We start from the raw sequence: 27,686 nt of genomic DNA on the forward strand, positions 1-27,686 counted from the left end.
TGTGGGGAGCCCACAGAGCACTTGCAGAGCTCCCCACGGCTTCTAAACCGGAAGTGAAATTTCTCTGACAGCAAGTATGTTTAGTTTCGAAAAGCCCCCCCCCCTTCTCCCACAGGGGTGCTATCCTGGGGATCACTTCCCTGGGATTATCTCACTCCCACAAAGACTTACCCCAGGAGTAAATCTCCCAGGAAGTTTGAGAACCACTTACGTAAGACCCACTGCATACAATGGAACTTACTCCTGAATAAACATGTATAAGATTGTGCTGTAAGAATGCCATCTGGAGTTCCATAGTAGGATATAAATACACAATTCCACAGACCTTGAGCTAAAAAGTAAGCTCTGGGTTAGGAAGCTTTGAACTATTTTCTGTTGGACTTTCTTTGCTACTGCCACTAAGGACGCTGCTCAAAATGGCCTGGTAAAATTATATAACCTCAGCCTACAAAGGAAACCACAGAAGTTGAAACAACCTGATCTGGTACCTTTGGCACACGCTGAAAATAGAGGAGTTCCAAGAGGCTCTGTGGGCCTTTTCACAAGTCATGTTATCTTGAATCCCCCAGCCCCCAGCATGGGGTTCGACTTTGGTTGGCCTCTCCTACCGCTAGAGGTAGTAGCTTCTCTCATTTGTGGTTTTGGGGAATGGGTGGTGCCTGAGGCTTACCAGGTGCCATGCTCCTCCTTCGATGGCCATTCTGCAGGCAACTCCCTTGCAAAGGGCATGGCTTTGACACAGGGTGTTATTGCCTGCCTGGGATCGGGCTTTGGTCTGACACCTCTTTGGTGAGCTGCCTTTGTACCATTCTCTGCTTTAGCTTAACTGCTACTGCTCTCCAGCTTTCTCTTCTCTGTATCTTACTGTAATGAAATGCCCCCTTTCATCCATATACAGGTTGAGTCTCATTATTCGCAGAACTCATGTGGATGGCAAAAAAAATGCACTATAGCAAATCAATTTAAAAAACAAAGTTTCTTTGCTCAGGTGCTGACCTTTGTGATGTTAAGATAAAGTCATTAAGAAGACAATCCAACAAGCTGTCTGCCTCAAGTTGCTTTGAAAGGCTTCACTCCAACTCCTCCCTTCACCAATGCAAAGTATCTTTCTTTCATGTGCTCAGGGGGAAGGGAGGGGTCCTGGGCTGAAGATGCCTGAAGAGAGAAGGATTGATGGATTGTCAGCCTGCTGCCCCCCCCCTCTTTCTCTCACTTAATGTTAAATGACTGTTTTCCTTTAATTTAAAGGGCACTTCTCATTGCATTGAGAGAGAAAAATCTAAGGATGATTAGGTTATACCTGGAATGGCTTGCATGACTGTCTCTCTCTACAACAATAAGAAAAGTGGTTTTTTAAAACTGATTTTAAAGGGGTGTATTTTCCCCTTCTCCAGGGATCAGCACATTCCTTCTCATTTGCAGTGGCCATTCACGTTGAGTCAAATCCATGTATAAAAAGTCAGTGTATAACAAGGCTGGACCTGTATACCTGCCTCACATGGTTATTGGAGAGTGCACATGCAAAGGGCTTAGGGCCCAATCCTATATAGTGTGCACCGGCTGATCTGTTGGCACACACTGTTGCAAGCGTGCCGTGCGGCACATTTGCAGGCCCTAGCACCGGTGGAGCGCCAGTGCTAGCCCAGTGCTGGCCAGCACTGGGCTAGTGTCGGGTAAGCACCTGAGTTCGGTTGCTCGGAAGTAGCACAGACTGCTGGGCAGCGGAGAGGCAGGTAGGGCCGTGAGGGGAGGTGGGGAGGAGGCTTTCTGGGGTGAGGGAAGGTGGGTGGAGGGCAGGGAGGAGGCATGCCGGGGGGAGGGAGAGGGGAAGGAGGGAGGCGGGACCAGTGGAGCTTTGCTCCACCAGATCCTGAGCTTTGGTGTCGGGCCACTGGTCTGACATGGAGGCTTAAAATTCTACGCTGACCCTTGGGTCAACGTGGAATTAAGCAGCTACATTGCGTGGTTACTCGGCTTACCCGGGGGAAGGGGATGAAAGGGCACTGCCTGCAGAGTGCACAGGGTGCAGTGGCAGCCATTTTTGACGCCACTGCAGCACTGGGCGCTGAGAGCGCAAGATGGGGCTGCTAAGCAGTTGTGCCTCTAAGCACACAATGTGGCCCAGTGAGTGGAATGTTTATTGTTTAAATACTAGCCCTGGGGCTATGAAATGGGATGGAACCTGAGTGAAGTTGTTGGAGGGCTTTAAGAATTTGCCCTGCTGCAGTTTCGTTCCTGATCAAGCTCCCTCACACCGTGTGCTATTTTAAACAGAAAAAGAATTCCACTGGCTTCAATGGAAGATATTTATGTTTAAAATAGTGCCCAAAGAGCATGACTGGGATGAAACCACAGCAGGGACAAATTTCCAAACCCCTCCAGCTCTTCTGTTCTATTTTGTAGCTCACCCAGGCGGGTATTTAAAAAATAAACAACCCCCACCAGGCCACATTTGGCCACTTTTGAGGATGCCCTAAGAATGCATTGTATATGGATTTGTAAATGTTACTACTGAAGCAAGTTAAGCAGGAGAGCAACACTTTCGTATGAAATCTTTATTCTAAGGTTTACATTTGCATTACAGATCTTGGGAATGCAAAAAATGATTCAAAACTAGAAAAGTCCTATAACCTGAGAACTGCTGAACTGCAAAGCCCTGAAGATGTTAAGTCTTGTTTGTAAATGACTATCCTTTTTTTTTTTTTAACTCTTGAAACAGCAAACCTAAGATCCCTAACTTGCACATGGAAAATATGAGTTAGTAGGAGCCTGGGACTGTGGATGGGAAGTCCCCAGTTTTTTTAATATTACTTGGTATCTATTCATTTTGTCTATTCAGAGCCCAAAATGCCTCCAAGAGCCTATAACAAATGGTCAAAATATAAGTTTAAAAAGAATAAAATACTATGGCACCAGATCTGCTGCTAGGTAACTATTTCTGGTTTGTCCAAAATATATATTTTAAATTTTACCTCTTAAAAGCCCCCCTCCAACTTATTAAACCCAATTTGAAAATAAGGTGAGTAGGACTGCTAATACGGAAATACTTAACAACAAAACAAAAAACACTTCCAGCGTTTACATACATATACTTCTGCCTCTCTCTGCTATATTTGTTATTCACCTCTTGAAAATAAGGGGAGGGGAACCCAAACCCTTAGGACAGGACATTTTAATTCTCTGCTACATATAGTTTAAGACAGTAAAACAAGAAATGGCAAGATCTGGAAAATAGAGGAAAAGTGAAATGGTAACTAACTCAGAATAAATATAAATGTGATGCTATTTTACAGGGTTGCTTCTCATACTGTGGTCCTTGCATCGCGCAGCAGAAAAAGAACCTTGGGCAATACTATGTCACATCTGATAACAGAAAAACCATCAAATGTTGCAGGCAGTTTGATGAAATTCTGCAGCCCTTCGTTAGCTCCAATAGCTTGAAGGCATCTTTACCCACAAGCACAGCAGCATTTGCCTTAATTACTTAAATTTGGATATAAGTTCAGAGTTGTCAGTCATTTTGGAATCCAGCTCCATTTGCAAAAGCATGGGTTTGAAAAGGGCCACATTTTATCCTGTGCTAACTGAAATAAGAACCCAGTAGGAGTCTTTTTTTCACATTCACAGAACGCCTTTCCTCTGAGGAACTCAGGGTGGTGTACATGGCTTCTCCCTTTCCTGTGAGTCTTACAACAACCTTATGAGGTAGGCTACACTAAGATAGACTAAGACACCAAGGTCACCCTGACAGCGTCACAGCTGAGTAGATCTGAACATCAACACTCTCTACCCACTGCACCAAACTGTCTCTACCAACCTCATTGCTGAAATTAGGTCTTTAATTTGACTCAGTGTGTTCTTCACACAGTGTGTGCTATTGAACACATTCCCAGAGCTGGCTGTGAACTACTTCAGAGACTAAACATCTAAAAACACAATGGAATGTCATTGCTATGAACCATTCAGACACGAATTCATTCCCCTCTTGAATATGGAATGAATGCCAATGAATATTAGGCTATCATTTCCAGCCAGTTGCTTTCCTGCACAATAAACACACATGTATTTGTTATTTAGCTGATAGAAGAACATTCTAGATTGCTTTCCCCAAAGAATTTCTTCCTTTTGGTACATACAAAAGCACAGCATTCAATGCATCCTCTAGCATCTCTCGCTCTCTCTTTTTCACACACACACAAACTTACAGACTGCAAAACATAAAGAACAATGCAACAAAACAATTCTTTAGCACAAGTTAGATACAAATGTGGTTGTAACAAACTCTCTTGCTGCAGTCGCTGCTTTACTACCAAACTGTTTTCCTGAGCTGTACTAAAACAAACTGAGCATTTTGTGTGTTCAAAGGTAAATGAAACACAAGCCATACAATGGGGTTGATAACGCAGACCTCAGCATTCTTCCTTTGATTCACTGAGGAAAGTTGTCATCTTCAATAGTTTTAATTAGACTTCACACTTTATTTGCAAACTGAAATCACATCGTGGAATTGTTTCAAGTCTAGACAAAGGCTAAGTACTACACAATCTGCCTATTTAAAACAAATTAAACCATAAACCTTTGTGTTAGAGATGCTTCCTAAGAAATGTGCAATTAAAGAATATTTTAAGAGAGTCTGAAGTAATAGGATTAAGCTTCATAGTACTTGTAAACATTCCTCTTCAGAAAGTATGATAAATGCACGACGATGATGTCCTATTGGTGGAAAACAATGCTCAAAAAAAGAAAGAAAGAAAAGAAAACCTAAACCAAATATTGGATGGAAATAAAACTGTTCTTTGTTATAAAGTTAGCTTGTAACAAGATATGGGATGGTAAGGAGATTAGTCAACTTAAAAGCTACCATGGTTAAGACAGAGAGAGAGAGAGAGAGAGAGAGAGAGAGAGAGAGAGAGAGAGAGAGACCAAGACCCAAACACTGTATATAAAAATTCATTGAAAAATTGGGTAAGTACTTTAGATATTCGCCTATACAGCAAGAAATTTGTGTGCCCAAATCCCCAGCGAATTGCCCCTGCACCGTATCTTCACAGTCACCCAGGCAGACAGAGAGGGCAAGGGGGCTATATGCACCTGGGTGCGGGGAGAACTCTGTAGGGGGACAGGCAGCAGAACCTCCTCTGGGCGGGGAGGGGGAGTTCCCAGCAGCTGCATCTTCCGCCCACCTGCGCCTGGCCAGTCCCGTCCCCCATCACGCTGGGAGCCAGAGGAGCCCCAGAGGAAGCAGGGCATACAGGGGCAGCCTGCCGGCTGGTGCTCCCCCACTCCCTCTCAGAGCTTCCCATGTGTACTCCCCACTGCAGTCCTGCTGCCTGCTGGTGGTGGCAGTGGAGCAGGGGCGTGCCGGCTGCCGCCGCCACTGCTGCCATTGCCAGACCAACAGACCGTGGGGACTGTTCTGCACTGCCCTCTCCCAAGTGCATGGCTGCAGCAGGCAGGGAGGGAGGCACGCTGCCTCCATGCCAGGGAACACCTGGCAGGGAGTGGACAGCACAGGACACTCCCTGCGCTCTCTCTGCCCTCCGCAGGTCTGACAGCGGCAAGCAGCAGCAGCCAGGACATCCATGCTCCACTCTTTGCCCCAACAGGGAGCAGGACTGCGATGGGGAGTGCATGCAGTGGGCTCGAAGAGGGTGCGGGAAAGCGCCGGCCAGCAGGCTGCCCCCCCCCACAACCCTGCCTCTTCAAGGGCTCCTCCAATCCCAGTGCAATAGGTGACTGGCTGGGTGCAGAGGGGCAGGAGGTGCAGCTGCCAGGAACCCCACAGGAGGCCCGGAAGAGGCGCCACTGCCCATCCTCCTGCAAAGGTCTAAGAAGTAATTAGACCTGCAAGGGTCTAAGAGTTAAATAGGCTGCAACTATGTGCAGCTGCACTTAGTCAGTGATTCCTTGTTGCTTGTTTCTCTGCTGAAAATTGAATTGCGTACTCCCAGTTATGTGTTCTAAATTGTATGTTCTATGCAGAGCCTCTGGATTAAGCTACCAGGCACCTTAAAAGAAAGTTTAATTAATGGTTCTACTGATATGCTGTTTTCAGTGCACTTTTACAAAAAGGTTGTGAAGAAAGCAATTTTAAAAGCTAGTGAATAAAAATGTATAATCTATGAGATAGATCATGGTTTTTAATAGAGACTGCTTTTAATACTGTTTTTGCTATGCTATGTACGCTTACTATGTATGTATTCTGTGCTTTTAATACGTACTTTTAAAAAATGTAGACTGTACAATTCTTAGGTAACAATTATTAGTAGCTTATTTTTCAGAATCTGGCCTTGGGCAAAATCAGACTTGGACACCCCTCTAAGTTTAACCCCTGACTTATGCAAGGGTCATACAAAATTCCATTCTTTTGGGCTCAAAACCTGCCTTCGGCTTATCTGTGAGATCGACTTATGGACGAGTATCTGCGGTGACAAAGTCTTTGGGCAGGAGCATCTGAATAAATGCTAGTTTGTGGTCTGGGGAAAATGCACAGCACAGCAGCATATACACACATACTGGGCATGGAATTTTCAAGGAACTTTGACAAAAGAAACTTAATTTGGTGGCAACAAAATACAGAGGGGAAATCTGTAGGAGATTTACAGAACTATTACACACTATGCCTTGGAGCAAACTCAAATTTATCACATTTGTATCTCATCCTTCCTCCAAGAAGCTCAGGGGAACATATCTAGAAGCTAGCTTGTTTTACCCTTGTAACAATCATGTGAGGTATGAGAGTGGTAGGGTTGGCTGAAGGATACCCAGAAGCTTTATGTTTGAATGTAGATTTGAATCCAGGTCTGGTTGCAGAATGTGTTTCCCCTATATAACACTATTTTCTGACACCGACACAGGGTGACACTGGATCCCATCCAGAGTAAGTTCTAGCATCAGGCAGCAGGACCAAAGTGGCTACCAGTGTATCCAGTGGGTGCTGGGAAGTAGCTGGAGGTCTCCTTGGGGGAAGAGGACTTTCATTCCCTTCCCCCAGGAAAAGCCCCAGGCCCCGCAATGGGACTTCTCAAGCCTGCGCTGGTTATTCTGCTGGCGCAGACTTGTGAGACTCCATGTTGGACCTTCTGGCCTGATATGGAGTTCAGGATACAGCAGAGCAGAGCTCCACCAATTCCATTGCCTCCTGCCATGGCTCCTCCCCCACCCCTGCCCTCGTTCTGCCCTCACCCCACCCCCCAGAGGCTGCACCACCAGCCTGTAGTTTCACTTACCCTCCTAGTGGCGGTGTGTCCTTTTCCTGCCAGCACTGGGCCCTCCACCTGACTGATGTGGGCCCAATGCTGGTGCTCCTTATTCGACAGGTGCAGTAAATGTGCTTTATAGTATGTTTACGGCATCCAGCATTGGCGCTAGGGCTCAGTGTGGGTGCTGGCTGAGATTAGGATTGGGCTGTAATTCCCACAGCTTTAAAATGAACTGCTTAATGAAGAACTTAAAAAAAAAACAAATGTATTCTGACCCTAAGACAATTTATTCTTGCAGAAAATTGCTAGAAGCATAAAATAAATGTATTGAAATAAATATTTTGGGCCCAGCATGTTTGGTTAAACACTTTTTAAAACCCAAAACATTTTAATGACATCAAAGTTTCAGTTTCTGTGGTAACCCAAAAACAAATGCAGCTGTGAAATGAATGTAGTGCTAGGCAACCTATACATTTTCATATTTGAACTGTTTACTGTTTCTTTAGAGGCTGACAATATAATACAATAAAGTCTCAAAGCTTGGAAAAGGAAGTCAGTTTAAAGACTGCATGATAACCCAGTGTTTTAAAATTTAGTATCTGAGAAGCAAAAAGGGTCTCTGACATATTGCACATAAAATCTTTGCACAAGCTCTAACCTGGGGGGAAATGAAATAAATTTAACTGTGTTTGGAGAAATTGAAACCGAGTGCCAAAAACTAGACTGTGATGACATGAATGGATCAATCTGTGGCAGTGACATTCACAGGCAGCCAGATGGACTTTAACAGGACTGCCACAGGTGGAGAGTTTATATTTATGATAGTGCTGCATTTGGTTCAGGGACATTTGGGATCCCATCCCTGCTCAAAGCTGGTTTCAAATGCTGATTTAATTATATTAATAATTATTATTTATATTATTAATTATACTATTAATTATAATATATTTTATTGTATATTATAACTATATATTATATATAGTTATTATCTTATTAATTATACATTTTAATTACTAATTATATTTTCGTACTTTTCACTTTAACATAATACTCTTCTCATTCAGTTGAAGTACTTGCTTTTTTTTCTTTTTAATTTCTCCAGATTTGTGTAGGTCTTTCCTTTTTGGTTTGTAATATTACATCTGCACCCAACTGAGTTCCAGCCACCACTAGCTTTAGACTTTGAAATCATAGTTAGAAGCAAGTTTCAACAGCATTCAAATTAAATCTTTGGTATTTGGACCACTAGATTATGATCTGATAAAGTTTTGGGTGCCATGAGGGATTTAAATCCTATCAGCTATCCAGGTTCTTTGCACTTTATGAAACAAACTTCTATATAACTGTGAGAATTCTGAGTCATGTAGAATTCTCTTTGGATCTTTTTGAGGTGTGGGAAGAGGAGCTTTCCATTAACGTTTTCTTTCACAGATGTTGAACATATTTTTGATGTGTGTAAGTGGACAATAGTTCAAATAAATTCTTAACCAATGAACTAGAACAGTGGTTCTCAAACTTTTAGCACCAGGATCCACTTTTTTAAAATGAGAATCTGTCAGGACCCACCAGAAGTGGTGTCACAACAGAAGTTACATCATCAAGCAGAAGCTTTTTAACAATCCTAGGCTGCAATCCTATCCACTCTTACTCTGAAGTAAGTCCCATTTATTATCATTGTTAAAAGAATATACATAGTAGCTTGTTAAAAGCACAGGTCTGTAACATTTCCCCAAATGCACTCACATGCCATGGTAGCATCAAGTCTAATATATTAAAAATAAAATATTGAAATGAATGGGGACCCACCTGAAATCCCAACGCACAGTTTGAGAAACACTGGACTAGAATAGGTAATAACCAATTCATTGTAAGCTTGGATTACAACCAAGGGCCAATTCATATGATTACTAACGTAAGAACATAAGAACAGCCCCACAGGATCAGGCCATAGGCCCATCTAGTCCAGCTTCCTGTATCTCACAGCGGCCCACCAAATGCCCCAGGGAGCACACCAGAAAACAAGAGACCTGCATCCTGGTGCCCTCCCTTGCATCTGACATAGCCCATTTCTAATATCTTTTATACAGGCTTTTACACTTTCATACAGACTTCCTTGAATTTCATTTTTTGGTATGGGAACTAGTTTTTTGAATGGTCAAACACATACTTGACTTATTTTGATGCAAAATGTGTCTTGACAGAATTCATAGAAATTCATACTTTTCTATAAAGTATCTGATGGCAAATGTATCCATGGCTTAGATTTGAAAAGGAGTTTGGTAAAAATCAAAATTTTGCATTATGAGGAGTTCTTTGTTCACTCATAGCAATGCCTATTCTTTGCTTCTGACTCAGAATATTGCTTCTCTTTCAAGGAAGTTCTTGGGCTACTTATATACACTGAATCTGGCAGTCCTTTTAAACTAAACTTAAATCCACACAGATCTCTTCTGGGATAACATACAGGGAAATTATGCTAACTTGTCCCGCTAACTTGGCTAAGAGGCATCTTTTCAGTGATGCTTTTCTTATCTTTATACAGGTACAGCAGTTGTTCAGATTCACTCAGCACTGTGTGTTTTCCAGTGGTTCCTGGGCATCCTCCCTTTTGTCTTTTATTAGATGTGAGTCTTCTGGGACAGGGAACCACCTTCTCATTTATTTGCTATATGAACTTTGTGAACTTTTTGTGAAAAGTTTTGTGTGAACTTTTTTTAACAAGTGCTGTAGAAATATTTATAATAATAGTAAAATAGTAATAATGTACTTTATATGACATTTATCCCTAGACCACAGAAATAAAGAACAATCTGGAAACTGATTGCAACCTGATTGCCCCAAACAAAGGAACGTATCATGGTTGGAAGAATGCCACTTTGTCTAGATATTTCTGTCATTCTTTCAGGACAGCCAAACTCTTAGTAATATATGTGTGGAAAAGCATTTCTACCCAATATTTTGATGCAAGGGAACAGAACCGGCACTGCTAAAATGAAGTCAACGTCACTTAAATGAACATTACAGGTGGAACAAATGTAAGTAAATTATTAAATGCAATTTTTTTTCAGGGCAATCATTTAAATGTTCTAATATATTTGTTAATGCCGTGACTGTTATCAAAGGCTTCAATAAGTAGTTGCAATAAATTAGTCAGAGACATAGGCTCAACCAGTGAAATTATGCTTTTCCTCAGCAAGCATTAGCTTCACATAGCACACTGGAGAATTGATTACACCTACAAATACAGCCACCACTCTATCCCATGTCTGGTTGTTTTGGGTAGCCTAAGATAAGATGTTGTTTACATAACTGCAGATTTAGCGACATACAATTTAACATGAGCATACAAGGAATGAAGGAACTGTGATCATCCATGCTAGCAGTTAAGCTACTTGAAAGCATCTCCCTCTGCCAAAAGCAGGAACCTTTATCTCAAGGAACAGCAAACAGTGTGGTGGAATTTGAAGTAATTATTTGATGGATAAATTTATGATGCCCTAGGCTTAATTTTTTTCCCCTTGCACCGGAACAAACACTGTCGCATCTGGTCAATTTGGACAGTCAAGTTTCACATGAGATGGAAATTAAAAGCCGTGAGACCTGTAGAAACACAGCTGAGTTCGGGATTTATCATCTTTATAGCTACTGTCACCACCATTATTGTATATATGGTATAACTCGGCTCACAATTAAAAAAAAATAGTCCTTCCAATTTCAATGACACTTCCATGGACTGAATTGTGTACATCTGTATATAAACAACAATAAATTGCCTAGTACAGTGGTTCTCACCCTTTTTAGCCTGGGACCCACTTCTGAGAATGACAATCTGTCTGGGGCCCACCGGAAGTTATTTCAGCAATCTGGAAGTGATGCCATAGCCAGAAATGACATCATCAAACAGGAAGTGACATCACTGTGATGTCAGAGTCGGAAGATGTTTAAGCCGGGAAGCTTAAAATGGTGATGACCAGGTTTTGCCCACTTCCAAAATAGCGCTGCCTAGGTCTTTTGCCATCTTCCAAGATGGCTGCCGCCAGCTTCTCGCGACCCACCAGAAATTGGATCGTGACCCACCAAGCTGGTCCTGACCCACAGTTTGAGAACCACTGGCCTAGTACATCTAGCACAAGTTATCAAGCTGATTTCTGAACTATTTTAATTTGGAAACATGGCAATATTCCCTAAGAATTACTTAATTAGTGGTATTGGGAACACAGAACTCCTGCACGCAAAGAAAGTGCTTAACATTCTAAAGGGTGAAGCCTCCACAAAAGATATATCTTAATCATTTACTGAAACATATAAAAAGCCACTTTTGTGGAATCAGAACAATGACTGAGAACAGAACAGAACAGAATCAGAACAAAGTCTGGCAGTCAAGACCAGTCTTTCAATGTCTAATCCTGAAACTGGATACTTATTAAATAAGGACTCCAGGGATCAAAGTCGTGCTTCTTCATGAAAATGCACAGCTTTACAAAACAGAGACAACTCGTTATTTCAGAAAACTGGCAACCCAACACATTTCAAAATAATATGATAATCTTATATAACACAGCTGCAGTTCAGATGGTAACTATTAGTAACTTGCAAGAGGCACTGGCTCAGTTCATTTTGTTACATAATGCTTTTAGATATATCTAATGCTCCAATTCTAACCCTTGTCACTTGCACTGAAGCAGCTGTGCCGTGGTTGTGTGTGCTGCATCCTAAGGAGAGAGCTTTCAGGAGGCCTCCTCAAAGTAAGAGGCATTTTCTTACCTCTAGGAAAGTCCAGATTTCCCTGAGTCTACTTAGATCTGCATCAGTTCTTTGGCTGATGCAAGTCCAAGTTGATCCATGGGGGCATGGCAAGACTGGGCAGGTGGCTTACAAGATTGGTTGTGCTGCTGCCACAGAAAACCACAGCCTGACATGCCTTCTGGAGGCCCTAATCTCTGTGCTGATCCTCCCCCTCTCTGTTCACTGCCCACGCCAACTTACCATTGCCAAAGGGGCAAGACAAGCCAACGCCACCTGCAATTTGTGGTAATGGCCCAGCAGTGTGTGACACTGCACCACACTTTGGGCACCAAAACCACGTTGTGCTGCCAGAAAGTGAGTTCTGGCAGTGTAGATGGGAGATTGTATTGGGCAGTATGTCTTGGAAGAGGTAGATCAGAAAATGAAAGTTTATTCTTTCTGGTTCACTCATTATCACCAGAAGGAAAGGCTCTTTAGTTGGGTCTGAGGTTTCAATTGCACTGACAGTTTAGAGGGGGAAAAAGGCACCAAGTCATAACTTTCCCTGCTCATTTCATGCCTGCTGGCTTACACTACAGGAACATATCATATAAATGATGACTTTTTTAGAATGGCATATTTAATACACTCAAGTAACCAATCACTCAAAAATGTAGTAGAAAAATATCCTGATTACACTGGTTTCAATGCTCTGGATTTTGAGCCGAGTCTGATCTTTGGGAAGCTAAAATAAACAGCTTAAAATATCATGTTTTAAGGTTTACTTGGTTTCACTTGCAAAATGTCTTACCTTCTATTGCTGATAGAAGAACCCGAGAATGGTCATAAGCAATAACATTCGCATATCTATTCTTTGGTTTATTTACTTCTAGGTTAGAATGTTCCCAGGTGAACTGCTGGCCTGGATCAATTGACTTAAATAAGGAAGAAACAAACAGGGAAATGTTGTTAGCATAAGAATCATTTTTATCCTGGAAATATAATTTATCAAAGGTGTTTATCTAAAAACTATTCACATTCCCTTTAAGTTATTATATAACTTAAAGCACTCAACTGTGGACCTCATTCCACTGCAGTTTGTCATACTGACACCTGTTGACAGTCATATTTACCGTAGTTACAAGCTTTGCACAGATCTCTATTCTTATACAAAAACAAGACAAAACTCAATGGAGGATAAGTTTTATTTCTCAAGAAATGTAGAGTTGGGTTTTTGTGTGTGTTTGTGAAGCAGAGAGATGGGAAAAATAAACTGGACAGTGAATAATGAAAAGCCAAAACTGACATAACCAAGGGCTAATGTAATTTGCCTTAAAAGATACTATTACCTGAAACTCCACACCCCATTTTGAAGATAGACGAAAGGCCCAATCTGTAACAATACACTGGTAGATCATGAGGTTTGCCAGTGTACCTATGCAGGCCTCTGGTTCAGCACCCTCTCTGCCAGTCAGTGGCAAGCTGCCATAGTGGTGCTTACTTTTAGTAAACATACATAGGATTGCACTATAAGAAACACAGTAGAAGAATTTGAAGCAACCCCAACATTCATCGTTTGTGGATGTATAAGAGGACGGACTTAGTTCTAGGACCCCATAATATCATTGAGGGAGTTGTGATTAGCATCTAGAGTCCAGTGCTTTTCAACTAGTGGTAGGTAGTACCATGAGTGATACTTCACAGGATGGCTGGTGGTCATGGCTCCCACTGCCAAGGTGACCACATGACACTGTCCTTGCTTGAAACTGTAACCTCTGGGGCAGTGGTGGACCAGTGGACAAGATGCGGTTATGCAGCTGCTTGTCCCTTTAAAAAGGCAGGGTTTGGGGAAGGAGGGTGCAAGCCAACTGTGGCGCAACTTGCTCATTCCTGTACACAGGTGCTGACTCGATACACTTGCAGGAACAGAACCTGCAAATGGTGTTACTTGGAGATAGGTGCACTTACAAAACAACAACAACAATGAAAAGGGGTGTTATAGATGCTTCAATCAATCTTATCCAAGCAACAGACTGGTCTATGAAGAATCCAGGTTAAGGAACAAAATAACATATGTAGAAAACTACCATTGCCCCACATCATTAATTGATAATTGAAGTACATTCTTTTTGAACAGGCACATTTGACAGACATCAGAGTCTGATGACAAGCACATTATCAATTGCTTATAAGCAATTCTAACATGTAAAAGCAGATAAAATGAAAGAACCATCCTATTTTAAGGTTCACTCTTGTGAATTAAAGGACTGATTCAAAACTGTGTTCCCTTTGCAAATGCAAATCATCCCCTCTCAATTATGTCTGATAGAACAATGACCATCAGACTAACTTTACATGCACCTGTAGCAAGTAGTTTGACCCTTAGTCCCTTTTCGGTCTTCCATATGCTCAACTTTGCTGAAAGATTAGGACTTTGTCCTGTCTCCTGCTAAGGTGCTAACATCTTGTGAGCATGATAGGACTCAATGCAAGTCTTCTTGCACTGACACAATGCAGATAGTCACTACACTGCGCTGTACCCACAGAAGACATTTGTGCCACCCATACCTAGAAATTGATACAAAACTACAGGTGGGCCCTGGTATTCATGGATCCGGTATCCATGAATCTGGTTATCTGTGGTTCTCTGACCCCCTTCCCCCTCACCCATTACCTTGTTACTGTTCTTGCTTTAACACAGTGGTCCCCAGAGTCTGACTCAGACTTTGGGAACCCTGTCATTACATTGGCTGGGACAGCAACACAATCACCACAATCCCAGTGCTGCTGGGTAGGGAAGGGTTTTTCATTTACCTGGGAGTTGCTATGGCTCTCTGGAGGGTCTGGGGAGCCAGAGACCCCCAACCCCTTGCAGCCCTCCCTGAGGCATGGAAATGTTGCAAAAAGAAAAAACAAACTTCCTGTTTTGGGATGAAAACCAGAAATGGGTTTTCCCCCCTTTATACAACATTTTCAAGCCTTGGGGAGGGCTATAGAGGGGGGTCTCAGGCTACCTAGAACCCCTGGTGAGTGATAGTGGCTCCCAGATAAGTAAAAAAAACAACAAAAAAAACACACCTCTCTACCCTGCAATAGCAAAATTGTAGTGACCGTATTGCTGTTGATTTCTGGGCCATTCCCCTTAAGGGGAAATACCATTTCCCGGTTCACCTGATGAGTCACGACCCACCAGTTTGGTAACTGCTGCTTTAACATACAGTATTACTAAAAAAAACTTCTTGCTTTTACAGGTTGCTAAAATAGGAACACAACGAGCGGGCAGGCAGAAGGAAAGATAGAGAGAGAGACTGCCAGAACGTTAACAGGAAGCCCTGTTAACCATGGATACTGGGGTCCAGCTGTAATGCTTCCCAAAGAGTTTAAAACTGTTTTCCAACTAATGAGTTTTCTAGTCAATTGAGAGGAGACTCATCCACACGTAACTGAATAAAGGATTTCAGTCATAGTGGAAACATGTGTAAAGTATCAGGCTGCAAGGCTAAGTGCACTAGGAAGCAAGTAAATCCCACCAAACTCAGTGGGACCGAGTTCTAAGTAAACAGGACTGGGATTGCATTTAGTCATCCAAAAGGAAAATCAAAGGTATTCTGTCATCATATGCACTATAAGGAAACCACTGAGTCCCTAGCCTGCTTTCTGTTAAGACTATGTCAACATACTAAAGCAGAGTGTTTTCCTTATGAACACAAACGCAAGAGGATGTCCCTGGAGGTAGAAGGAAAATGCCATATATACTTTACACATCGTTGTGTAGATGTTTTTTGGAGCATGCTATTACAGGCAGCAATAACAGAGTGAGGATGAGCTAGTTCTGTAAAGAAGTGGACGGTGCCGTGATCTGTATTCTTAACTGAACCACTTATGTGTGACTGACATTATGAAGAGAAAGCTTAAAAGATTAACGTTTTAAGTAGAAATAAGATGATGAAGAGTAAAAAATGCTGGTCCCTCCTATTCTCTTAAGCTTTCATGAATTACACCAAAACAAAATTACAAGGTTCTCTTTGTCCTCCTAAGCACAGAGTCTTACTTGCTGCTACTTTGCAGGCTTCCCTGAATGGCTTGTACAACTGATGATCTGCTATCTTCAATCCTGGCAAAAGAGCTATTTCCTGCACCTTCACCTCCTCTGGCAACAACAACAATGCATTCCATTACCTATTACACTGCACTGGTCTTGTAGCTCACAGGTCCTCACTGAAATTAACATAACCAACACCAAGGACAGAATCTGCCTAGAAACAGCCTACCTATTCTCAGGTCAATGCATACATTTTGTTTTAGCAGCAGAAACCCCACAATAATGTCCTATCAGGTTAGTTGCCGTTTGCCATCATAATACACTGAAAATAAGCCAAATTCATTTGTATTTTACATAGAGACATATACATGAATGCCCAGAAGTAGTATATACTAGCCACAATAGAACAAGGCAGACTGAGCATGGAAGTAGGTCTACTGCTGATTATGAAATAAAGGATGCTTCTCAGTTATGCCCTCCATAACTAGAAATATGAGCACTGTAAGTCCACTGTGTATGCTATTTTGGATTAGCTCAGTCATAACAGGAAACTATTCTGTCCTGCTACATGAACACAGCTTATAACCCTACCAAGCCTCTTCCCTTCCCTCCTCCATTCGCACTCATCAATATACTGATTTATTCAAACCACCATTCCATCATTCATGTGAAGTGAGAACTCTGGTTTCCAAACCAGGATGCAAAGCTAACTTCAAATTCTGATTTCGTATCCTGGTTTGGAAGAGAAGTTTTAAGCAACATGGATGAGGAAACAGTCAAAACATGGCTAATAAAATAACCGGACAATTTTCAAAATCCTACTGGTAGTGCAATCCTATGCATGTCTACTCAGAAGTAAGTCCCACTGAGGTCAGTGAGACTTATTCCCAGATAAGTGTGTACAGAATCGCATTCCTAATCAACCCATTCATTAAAGTAAGGCATACTGCATACTGTTGCAAGTCTGTGTGCACCAGGAACATAGTTTATCCAAAATACCTGTGCGAAATACATTTAATATTAGGTGGGGAGCATTCAAATAACGGTGGCTATTCAACACTGTGTTGATTTTGCATGAGCTAATGGTGTCTCGTATTAGGGTTACTAATGTAATTGAAAGAGACATTGTCTGATCTTCTCCTGCAGTACCTATTGTGTCCAAGTATCTTAGAGATTACTTTACAATATAAAATGTCACTTACACTTCTATCTTCATTCTTGACAACAAAACTAGAAGCCTGCAGAACAAACTGACTGTAGTGCTCCCAATTTTAAGAATGAATTACTGGATTTTATTTCTTCTGAGTGTGCATCAGTGATTCATTCTAAACAGCAGATCTTTCTAAAGTTGCAACCTGCCTGACAAGAAATATTGTCTTGTATTTCAATTTATTTGGAGAACTCAGACCTAAATGTTCTTTTTCTTTATTGTGGAATTACCTTATTATAAGTTTTTTTTTTCATTCTGCACATGTAAATATATTACTTTTTGGTTTCTGTTTTATTTTGTTACATTTTTCTACAACCCCCCCTTTTGTCGGCATGCTATATTGAGTCATTTGAATAACTTCTAATAAACGCATAATAAAATAAATCTTAAAAAATAGTAAATTGCATTATTATCAATATCAAGTGATAAAGCAGAATCCTAAGCCTTAGTTTGCTTCCAGACAAGCGGTTTAGTCTGGAATTAGCATTCTTTGATGACTTACTTTTTACAGAGAATCTAGACAACATTGTGAATAAATTGTTGCATTTCAGTGCATTCTGTGTTATTATCCTATATTATCCAGTATTACTCGTCCCTTAAAGTTATAAAGGACCATCGGTCAAAAAGAACTGCTTGTGAGTAGACATTATAGAAGAATCAATATAACTTTCTATATTAGAAAATCATATAAACCATTTCTATTTAATACAGAGCAATATCAATTGCTGTATGGAACCTTAATTTTAATCCCACTTCAGGCTAATGATGCAAAAACCATGCCACAGTAATGCTAAAAGGGGCCATGAGAGCTAAATTGCTCCTTTCACCTTGAACCAGGTAGCTCCTAAAGTGGGTGCTGCAATTCAAACCTGGGGCCAACCAGCCTGTGTCCCTGACCTGAGAAGCCTCTGGCAACCATAAGAACCAGTTCTGATTTTGCCACAACTCTTGCTTGCCTAAGGGAAGACACCTGATCCCTAGTCCTCCTCCCTCCCCAACAGGTATCCTGCCAGTCACGGACAACCTGGCTATAGCCCAACCCTAAGGTCAGTCTGGGCTAGAAAAATAATTATGTCCCCAGCCAATTTGGAGAGAAGCAAAAAAATTCCTACCTGGCCCCACATGGTGGCCAGCGAATCTCAAGACTGTTACCTACTGGGTGGGTGGGCACAGTCTGCTGCAGCCAAGTGCAGAATGACTGCAGGAGGTTTCAGCACTGTGAAGCAGCCTTCCAAGGCCCTCCCTTTCTGGCCTGCCCAATGGCAGAATGTCCTACCACACAGGGGAGGAACTGTGCAAGGAAGTCTCAATTCACAATTGTGGAAGGAACCCAAAGCCTATATAGCCCCCCTGTCACTTCAGCGGTACTATCAGAGCATGCAATGCATCCTGTGGCGGGGGGGGGGGCAGTTCTGGAGGTCTCTTCCAAATAAAGGAACATTTGTTCCCATGCCCAGGGGTAAGCCTCTGCCTCCCAAACAGGTCTACCAGGACCCATGCCAGCCAGTTTGCTGGTGTAAGTCTGAGTGGAAACAGGAAGGCGGTCTGAGGCCAGAAAGGGGACTAGGATGTTGGCAGTGGTATTGCTGCCGCTATTACCCCCTTCCTATCCTTGGCACACGTGCACCCTCCCTGCTGTAGGCTACATTCTGTTCTTCTCCCCACCTCATTCTGCCCACCCCTGCCCTGTGCTGACTGGCCAGTGCCAGGGCTTTTCCTGGGGCTGCTGGTGTGCAACTGCACACTGCTAATAGTGGTGGCCCAGACGTCTCATTCAGCACATCATCTTTTGTGACCTCTGTAAAGCAATCTGTGCTGCCAGAATGAATGCCCTTGGAGTTGTGTTCAAAATAACATACGTTAGTTACACAATGATTGCACAGTTAAGTTTATTATCAAGATTAGTCAAAAGTTGCACTTTCCTAATTATTACAATGCATGTTTGAGGTAACTGGCAATACTAATTCATTCTGGAAATTATGAAGACATGACTGGGAAAGTTGTGAATGTTGTCTATATTGCAATAGTGATGTCTTTATCTTATGCTGGTAGGACTTCCAAGGGAGAAAAACAATCACCTTACCGTAAGGTTCATCAGTAAGGGGAAACCATCCTTCTTTGCATTTCTCTTTCATACAGTTTCTAATATACAGTATCATCAGACATATTCACCAGCAATATATCACAATATATCTTTCTTTAGATGTAGGTTGTATCCCGTTAAGATGTAGGAGAACATGAAGGAATCAATCAAATAATAATCTTGTATATCAACACTGTCACAGAATTGACACAATTTCACAGAATTGTGAAATTCAAGAGAATTGGCCAAAGTCATAATCTTCAGTGTTGCATGCTCAATACTAGCAACTTCTTCATACTCCATCCAATAATGAATTGTTATAAGAAAGAAAACTAATCTACTTTTCCTGGGTTTGAATAGCCATGCTGAAAGGAAGAATGGAGCGATATTGACAGAAACATCCTAGAAGTGCGGAAGACCAATAACTCATGAATAACAAGTCTGCACTAACAGTTTTAATGAGTGCTCTAATGGCTTAATGGATGACACTTAAATAGGATTCCTAGTAGATTCATTCTGAAAGCTTGTCTTCAATAAAGCTGTCATTAACAGGGGAACTGGATTTCTTCACAGTAACTTCATTTATAGCATACTGAAGTATTGTAAACAATTTTTAAAAAATCTGCAATGCTGTTGCAATATTTTCAGGTTCTAATTCTTGGCTACTTTTTACATACACACACACACAATAATAATAATAATAATAATAATAATAATAATAATAATAATAATAATAATAATAATAATAATAATAATAATAATAATTGAACTTCTGCAGAGAGCAGATCTGGGTTATGAAAAAACGTTGTCATTTCCTTGAGACTTTTTTTTCCATTTGCTGGATAAGTAGGTCACTAGAGTCTAGAGCCAACCAATTGTAGGGCCCTAATGTTCCTCAGAAAATTCTCTTGTCAAACCTCTGCAATGAGATAAGATCCTCCATTTATCTACATAATGAATGACTATGTTAATCCAGAAGGGAATTAATCACACCGAAGTGTCAATGGCAAATGGTCACGAATACCTGTTGGAAAAAGTAATCCCAGGGTGCTCAAGCAAATAAGCCATTGTACATAAACTTGGAAAAGAGGAGCAACCCAGATCTATTGGCCAAATAGGAACTGAATAAGCATTTCCCTCCTGGGAAAATGAAAAACAACATTCTCATCCTGTGAGCACATTATCACGCTCATGAACTGTTTGTTTTATAGTCTATTTCAGCTCCCCTCTGAACCTTTTCCCACCCGAGGATTTCTTCTTTTAACATGCCTGCTGAGAGAATCTGTTGCCTTTTCCAAAAATGCAATAACTATGATCTCCTCTGCCAATTGTTTTAGAATGAAAACAAACAGCTCTCTGTGCTGCTAGTTTGATTGCTGAATTGCCCCTGTTCCCCCCCCTTTTGGTTTCAGAGGAGTCATAGCTGAAAGCTTTCATGACTAAAAACACATAAACATGAGACCCTCTTACGAGGTGCATAAGAGGTTAAACAGCGGGTTTTGCATTTTGAAAAAGCTATTGTTTAGAATTTGTTAGGTGTGAGATCTAGTCAATAGATGATATGAACTGACTGCCTACAGGAAGACCTACAATTTAATCAAGCAGTAGGCTGTTAGGAATGTCCCACTTTGAACTGCAGGTAAGAGCTCTCCGATGTGCTAGTTTCACCATTCAGGACAGCTTCCAAAGATTGATCCAGCAATCTGTAAACCTAAGTGATATAGTCATGGGAAAGACATGTGATATTGCTGGGCTTGTGGTACAATTTTAAGTGCCTCTAAGAAGAAAGCAAGAGATCAGATCATATGTGAGAACTGCACTGCAGAGAGACCAACAAGGATCCTGGCAGACATTAAAACAGATAGATGGCTTGGAAACAGCATAGTTAATTACCTATGAAAATGAACAATTTGACCCTCTTTTACCAATGCAGCTTTCACTATGAGAATTTTATCTTTCTAATGAATCTATAATAAGATGCTATTTTATTATTCAGGAAGCTTGCCAATAGAATGAGATTTACAAAGTGCATTAGCAGAACATGAATGCTAAATACATGAACACTAATACATCATCATGGTAAGTTGCCAGCAAAATTACATTTTCCTACTGCATTAGGGACATCAGCATCAGAAAGTCAAAAATGCCTTATTAGAGAGGATTGTGTGGCTTTACTCATATAAACTCTTTTCTGTTATTCATGCCAGAAGTTCCACAAAAGAGGCAGAAAGGAAAAGTTTTTGTAGTTTACTTCCGCAATCATCGCTCCTGCATTCTTGCTGGCCCAATTCCATTCAGACACTGCACAGACGTTACTGGATGCCAACACAATATCCGTCATGGTTGGTTGGCAACCTTCAGTCTCAAAAGACTATGGTATAAGCCTACAGCACCCGGTATTCCCAAGCGGTCTCCCATCCAAGTACTAACCAGGCCTGACCCTGCTTAGCTTCCTAGACAATATCCGTCATATCCCAAGCCCATGCTGGCAACATCACACCAACAACACATTGACACTGGAGCAACAAGGGCCAAATACCAAGCCTGTCCTGCCAAAGCAATACTGGTGCTCACATCCCCATCCTCCCAAAAACAATTGATACAGCACATTACCCACAGAACAGGGTCCTGACAGAAGTACATCATTGCCGTCGCTGTGTCATCCATGAGACATGTGTGTCTGAAGTTGATGCATCATCTGTTACATCATCTGTTACATCCATGTGTGATCAAGTTGATGCATAATCTGTGTGACATCCATGTGTCACCACTGTGCACTGTCACCACTGTGCAACTGACATGTCATCCATGTGACATCCATCTATCATTGGTATGATGTCCAAGGAGCCAATCACTTGATCCAATCAGCTGCAACCATGGAAGACAGAGAAGCACTAGCAGGGTCATTGAATGACCCGTGCTGGGTGCCAACTTCCATGAACCACTATAAATGAGCAACACAGCCACAAGCATCACCCCCAACCATGGGGAGAAGCCTCAAGGACGCTGCACACACAAAATACAAGAATACTACAGCACCCCTAACTCCTACAGAACTTATAATGGCATTGGCAGGAAAGGTGCAAAAGCAAAAAGCCAGGTTTCAAGTCCTCTCATCACACATCAAAAACACACATCAAAGTAATACCTTTCTGAGCAGAGCAAGGTTAGTAATATAGCTCCCTTGGAAGATGGCATCCATGTGAAACATCTATACAAGTCTCTCCATAGCAAGGGTTTGAGTCCATGAGTGGGACATCCATCTGCTGGAAAGAGACCTTATGCTAGGGGAGGGATTGGAACAAGTCACAAAGGGAGCCTCAACAGCACTCAGAGATAGCACAGTACTGGTAGCTCACTGCACAAAGACCCAGGCTAGAAGTTGGGTAAGATGGGTTGTACCTGCTGGGATGGCTATCAGTATGGTACCCTCATGACCCTTTGCCATTGCCCACCATATAAAATGGCAGCAGGGAACAGGGAGCTCATGATCACAGAGGAGTGTCCACCTCTTGGCGCCCAAGAAGTCATGGAGTGAGGATGCTACAGACTGTGGGATCAGAGAGGCCCCTCCCCTTGCAGTGTCCGACCTTGAGGCCTGCTGAGGTAAAAAAACTACTAGGTTGAGAAGAAAGGATCCCTAACTGCTAATAATGCAACAACAAGTGTGGTCCAGACAAATTTTATTGAATGGTAGAAGTGCCAGAGCAACATTTGAAAGAGAAACACACAAGTGGGTTTGCCAGACAACTCCTCCCAGCAGGGCCACTGTGCCATTTCAAGTTATCCAACAGATAGCTATGTAACAGATGCCAGTGAGGTCTGGTTGCATCCGTTCATTCGCTCTCCGCCATGGAGTTTGCAAAGTCACAGGGGCCTGACTGGAATGAGTAGGTCAACAACCTCACCAAGCAGCAGCTATTGCCACGATGGTCAATGCAGGCAAGCAGGCTATAGGCATCTCTTGGAGTCTGCATGATGTCCAAACCTGTAAGACAGCTGCCTGTGGGGAACAAGGAGAAACACAGAGAAAGTAACAGGCACTTGACAACAGCATCAATCACATGTGTTCTCTGGCTTGACATGCGTACTTGGTGTTTGTGAGAGAGACTGGTGCCACCAGAACATACATGCAGTGGTGCCCTGTAAGGGATGGAACTGTGGAGGCTTAGAACATTACCTTTCTCTCTCTTTGGAGGGTTGCAGTGAAACTACACAAAATACCAACTCCCTGTGGCAATGATGCAATCCTGAAAAATAAAAAGAATTCAGATGAGTGTTCAGACATGTATGGCAATACTTGGAATCCCTGGCATTCCCCAAAAGTTAACAGTCACAACAACATTTAGCTGTTGCAAAGGAAAGGGATAGTTAGACAACCGAGTTGATAGTGGAGACGTACTTGATAATCCTGGCAGGTCAGAAAGGCAGGCAGGGGGAGGTGGAGACATTAGGTGGAGATGGAGCATTAATTTATTGCAGTATGGGATCCCCCTCTCCTTTTGCTTACCTGTGTGGTGCCTTGTCCTTCCCCTGTAGGGGTGGTGAGGTAGAGCTCCCAGTTGGATGTTTGTATGTGGAGATTTACTGAGACGGAATCCCTGCAATCAAAACTCTGAGAATAAAGTAGTTACCAAAACACCCTGCGATACATATTGTGAAGGGCAAGAGGTTGCTTGTGCAAAAGGCTCCCAAGTGCCCTTTTATCATGGTTCCCATCACCAAAATTTCCCTTTGAAAGACTAGAGAGGATTAGCCCCATGTCACGCATCTTCGTACTTGAGCTGCAGACTCTCTGGCAGGGGCTGTAGTACTGGGAAGGGTATGCCAATGAGTATTCGCTGCCATCCTTCCCACATCCCTCCAATGTCATGCCCCCATCTCCACCTGGTTTTGGCCTCTTTACCAGAGAGGTTGCGCGAAGGTGACCAACAGATGTCTGAGCTATGCTGGCATAGGGTTTTTCTGACAGCATGCTGGTATCCATGGTGCATCTCTCAGTATTCGGACTACTACTCCATCAAGGCTGTCATTGCACCTGTACATGTGGTGACATGCTAGTTTATCAAGGATAGGATTGGCATTGCACCCCATAAGAAGCGTAAGTAAGGTTCTCAACACATTATCCTTTTTGAAAATGGATTTGCTTTGGTAAGATGTAGAGGTTCTATTTTTAGTAGAGACTGAAAAAATGTAAGACCGCCAGTGGCGATCCTGGCTCCAGTACTGCCCGGGGCCACGACCACAAGCTGCTGCCCCCCAAGGTTGGGCTGCCATGCCCCCGCCCACTGGCTAGGCTGCCACCCTCTGCTTCCCTTCCAGAAGCCTTCGGAGGAACAGGGAGGCTGTGTGCTGCTTCCAAGGCCCTCAGAACACCTCTGGGTGAAAGGCCCTCAGGGGGCAGCCCTCAGATTGGCGCGTTGACCAACTGAGTGCTGCAGGGGGTGGTGCCATGGGGGATGGATGATGGTGCAGCGCCGCCACCCCCCCCAAGTCTGGCACCCAGAGCTTTTGTCCCCCTTGCCCCACATCAGGTATGCCACAGGAGATTGCTATTGAAAACAGAGATACAAGGGAAAGAGGGATTGAAATCCATGGGGCAGTGAAATGGAGGTAATGAAGAAGTCCCACTGTCTAAACTTTGTGGAACACTCAGCACACACCTTTTCACGCTTCTTTTCTAGCAAGTAAGGACTCAAGATAGCAAAAACAGGAAAAAAGCACCATTTACAGTATCTCTATACATGGCTCCAAAATGCGTATGGTTGGTAAACTGAGATTTTACATATTTTCTTTCCTTCAGCCTAGGGAAGGAAACATTTGTATAACAAGAATGAGTCTCCTCATGATACATAGGTAAGCTGGGAGCAAGATAGTCTTTCTGTCTTTTCATGAACTGGAGACCACAGCAGTTGAGGGAGGCTCTGTTGTTTTTTTCTCAGAATTCAGAGATGGTCTAACACACTAAGGCAATAGAGAAAGTGGAGACTGCCTGCCTTTTATCTTGTACACTGGGTCTCCTAGCACACTAGGCAATCTCTTTCGATCTTAGCTTTCGGAGTGTCCCATCTGCCTGGTATTCTGGATTCTTCAAGGATCTGATTGCTTAACTACTTTACCATATGAGGTAAATATACGTAAAGATACATGGAATACCTCAAGGTTAAAGCATCTTGGAACAGGCACTTTATAAGCAAGAACCTTAACTGTACTTCTTAGGTCCTGGTCCTATTGGAGATTGTGCTGGAAATGCAAGATCCTTTAGAATGGTGTGAAAATTAGGCTGCTATGTGAGAGGTGTGGTGTGTGGCAGCAGCTCTGGAGGCTCCGAAAGCACCAGTAAGTTGGTGGCAGTGAAGTTCAGCAGTGTTCCAAGGTTGGGAGGGGAGTGGGTCTGAGTGGGAGGATCTTGGTGGCAAACACACATGCCAGATCCTATCCCCCATTTTTCAGCGCCCCCTTTATCTCCTCAGACATATGCTACTTATACAGCTGGAGTGGGTTTAAGGAGGCCCAAAGGCCATCAGGGTGTCTCTGGCAGGTCTCTTGATCACCCTTCCCATCACTGGATACGGAGCACACTCCACTAGTGTGGCAGCATTGGTCCCAATAGGTGGATAGCACTGGGCAGCTATAATCTATCTAGCAGACAACTAATAATAAACTTAGGCCCCAATCCTATTGGCATTCCCACAACACAAGGGCCTTTACAGCTGTCGCAAAACATGGCATGCTGTTTTATGCAGCTGGGCTGCTGCTGCAAGTGGCCATGCACCAGTGGCATAGCAATGACACCTGATACAGCTAAGTAAGCACAGGACAGAGAGGTGGGGGGGGAGGGGTCGAACAGGTTGGGAAAGAGGAGGATTGGGGTGGGCAATGGGGTGGGGAACGACGGTTAACTGAAGCTGAGAAGGGGATGTTATTGGTGGCGGCAGCACCGCCATACCCTATCCCCTTTTTCAGTCTCAATCTGCTTTCCTGAGTCCACTTGGACTTGCACCAGCTAAATCACTGGCGCAGGTCCTAGTATACCAATGTGGGTGGTGGAGGATTACTCCTGGACAAGGGAACAAATGTCCCATTAGCCAAAGGAGATCTCCAGGTCTCGCAGGATGCAGCACACACTCCAGCAGAATTGCTGGGAAGGGGAAGATTTAGGTAGCACTGGGCTGTTAGATTTCCTACTTCCCTGCATACAGTTACTTCTCAAATTGGTAGAACTATTTTCCCCACCAATCTTTTCATGAAATACAGGTCCCATCTTCCTATCTGAAGATTCAGGACCAATTTTAACCAATTGTGGTTCCAAACCTGGGGTGTAGACAGAACCTGTTCCCTCCTAATGTGACTGGAGCTGTATTCCAGTCACGTTCGGAGGGAAACAGGGTGCCTGACCCATGATTATCTATGGATTTCGGCATCCATAAGAGTTCCAGGAATGTAAACCATGCAGATGCCAAGGCATGATTATTCTCTTGAAGTACCTCATGAAATACTTGTATGCAGAGGTGCTCACATATAGACAGGATGATTTCTGCATAAGAATTGATTGGGTATTGAGAAAAGGTCATTATATTTTGGCCTGTAACCAAGAATTTTAGGTTAATTAAAAGTTGCCTTTCATAGTGGGGATGCATTGCACATATACATGCATCCACAACAGCCAATGCAACTGAAAAGGCACAGGACTCTAAAACCACAAAAAGAACAAGCAGCCTGACACGATACAGAATTATTGCTAAGGGGGGCTTTTGTAATTAAAATTAAAAATGAGAGCCGTTATCTTACCACAATTTTTTCCCCATTGGGTCAGAAATGGCTTATAGGCAAAAGTGAACCTACAAAACTTTCATGTATTCCACATCATAATTAAAAAAGGAAAACAACAACACACTGTTCACTGACTACACTAATTGTTTCTTAATCACTGCAGCATATGCTCCAGTGCAATATTATAAAACTTAAAGCATGTTCTTTTTAATTCAAGTGTTTTCTTATAAACTCTGCTGAGTTTTGATACAGTGGTTTGGATCCACAGTGCCCAGTGCATTGGGTAGCGTGTATGTGACATGGGTTGATGCCAGTTTCATTAAGGCTGAAGCTCCTGCAACACACTGTTCAGGAAGACCCCCACAACTAAGATGTAAGAATATGAGGGGCCAGCAGAAAGAGGCAGGAAAGCCCCGCTGCGGTGCTCACTTGTTTGGGTCTGAGCCAGTAATGTTTTAATGCCAGCCTCCTTCTGAAGGAAAAGACAAGAACAGAATACTGATGGTTTGGATTCAGTGCAAAACCTCAACTAGAATTTCATAATGAGGGGCTTTGATGCCGTCTTGACATACATTTTGTTTCCAGGTGTGCTTTTTAGAACATGTCTAACATGTTCACCTGGGGGGGGGACCTGCTGTGTGTGCAGGGACC

The 27,686-nt window shown here is 42.7% G+C and overlaps 1 protein-coding gene across 4 annotated transcripts in view; it reads right to left on the minus strand.

The window, feature by feature from the left end:
* The window catches only part of PTPRD (protein tyrosine phosphatase receptor type D), a 791,067-nt gene that overhangs the window by 70,306 nt on the left and 693,075 nt on the right, over positions 1 to 27,686 (minus strand). For all 4 annotated transcript variants that reach the window (XM_066616307.1, XM_066616305.1, XM_066616306.1 and 1 more), the window contains one exon: positions 12,739 to 12,862. In XM_066616307.1, the coding sequence (XP_066472404.1) occupies positions 12,739 to 12,862 (124 nt within the window). The remainder of the gene's footprint in view (positions 1 to 12,738; positions 12,863 to 27,686) is intronic.

Source organism: Tiliqua scincoides, chromosome 2 (genome assembly GCF_035046505.1).
Source record: "Tiliqua scincoides isolate rTilSci1 chromosome 2, rTilSci1.hap2, whole genome shotgun sequence".
Classification (NCBI taxonomy): Eukaryota; Metazoa; Chordata; class Lepidosauria; order Squamata; family Scincidae; genus Tiliqua; species Tiliqua scincoides.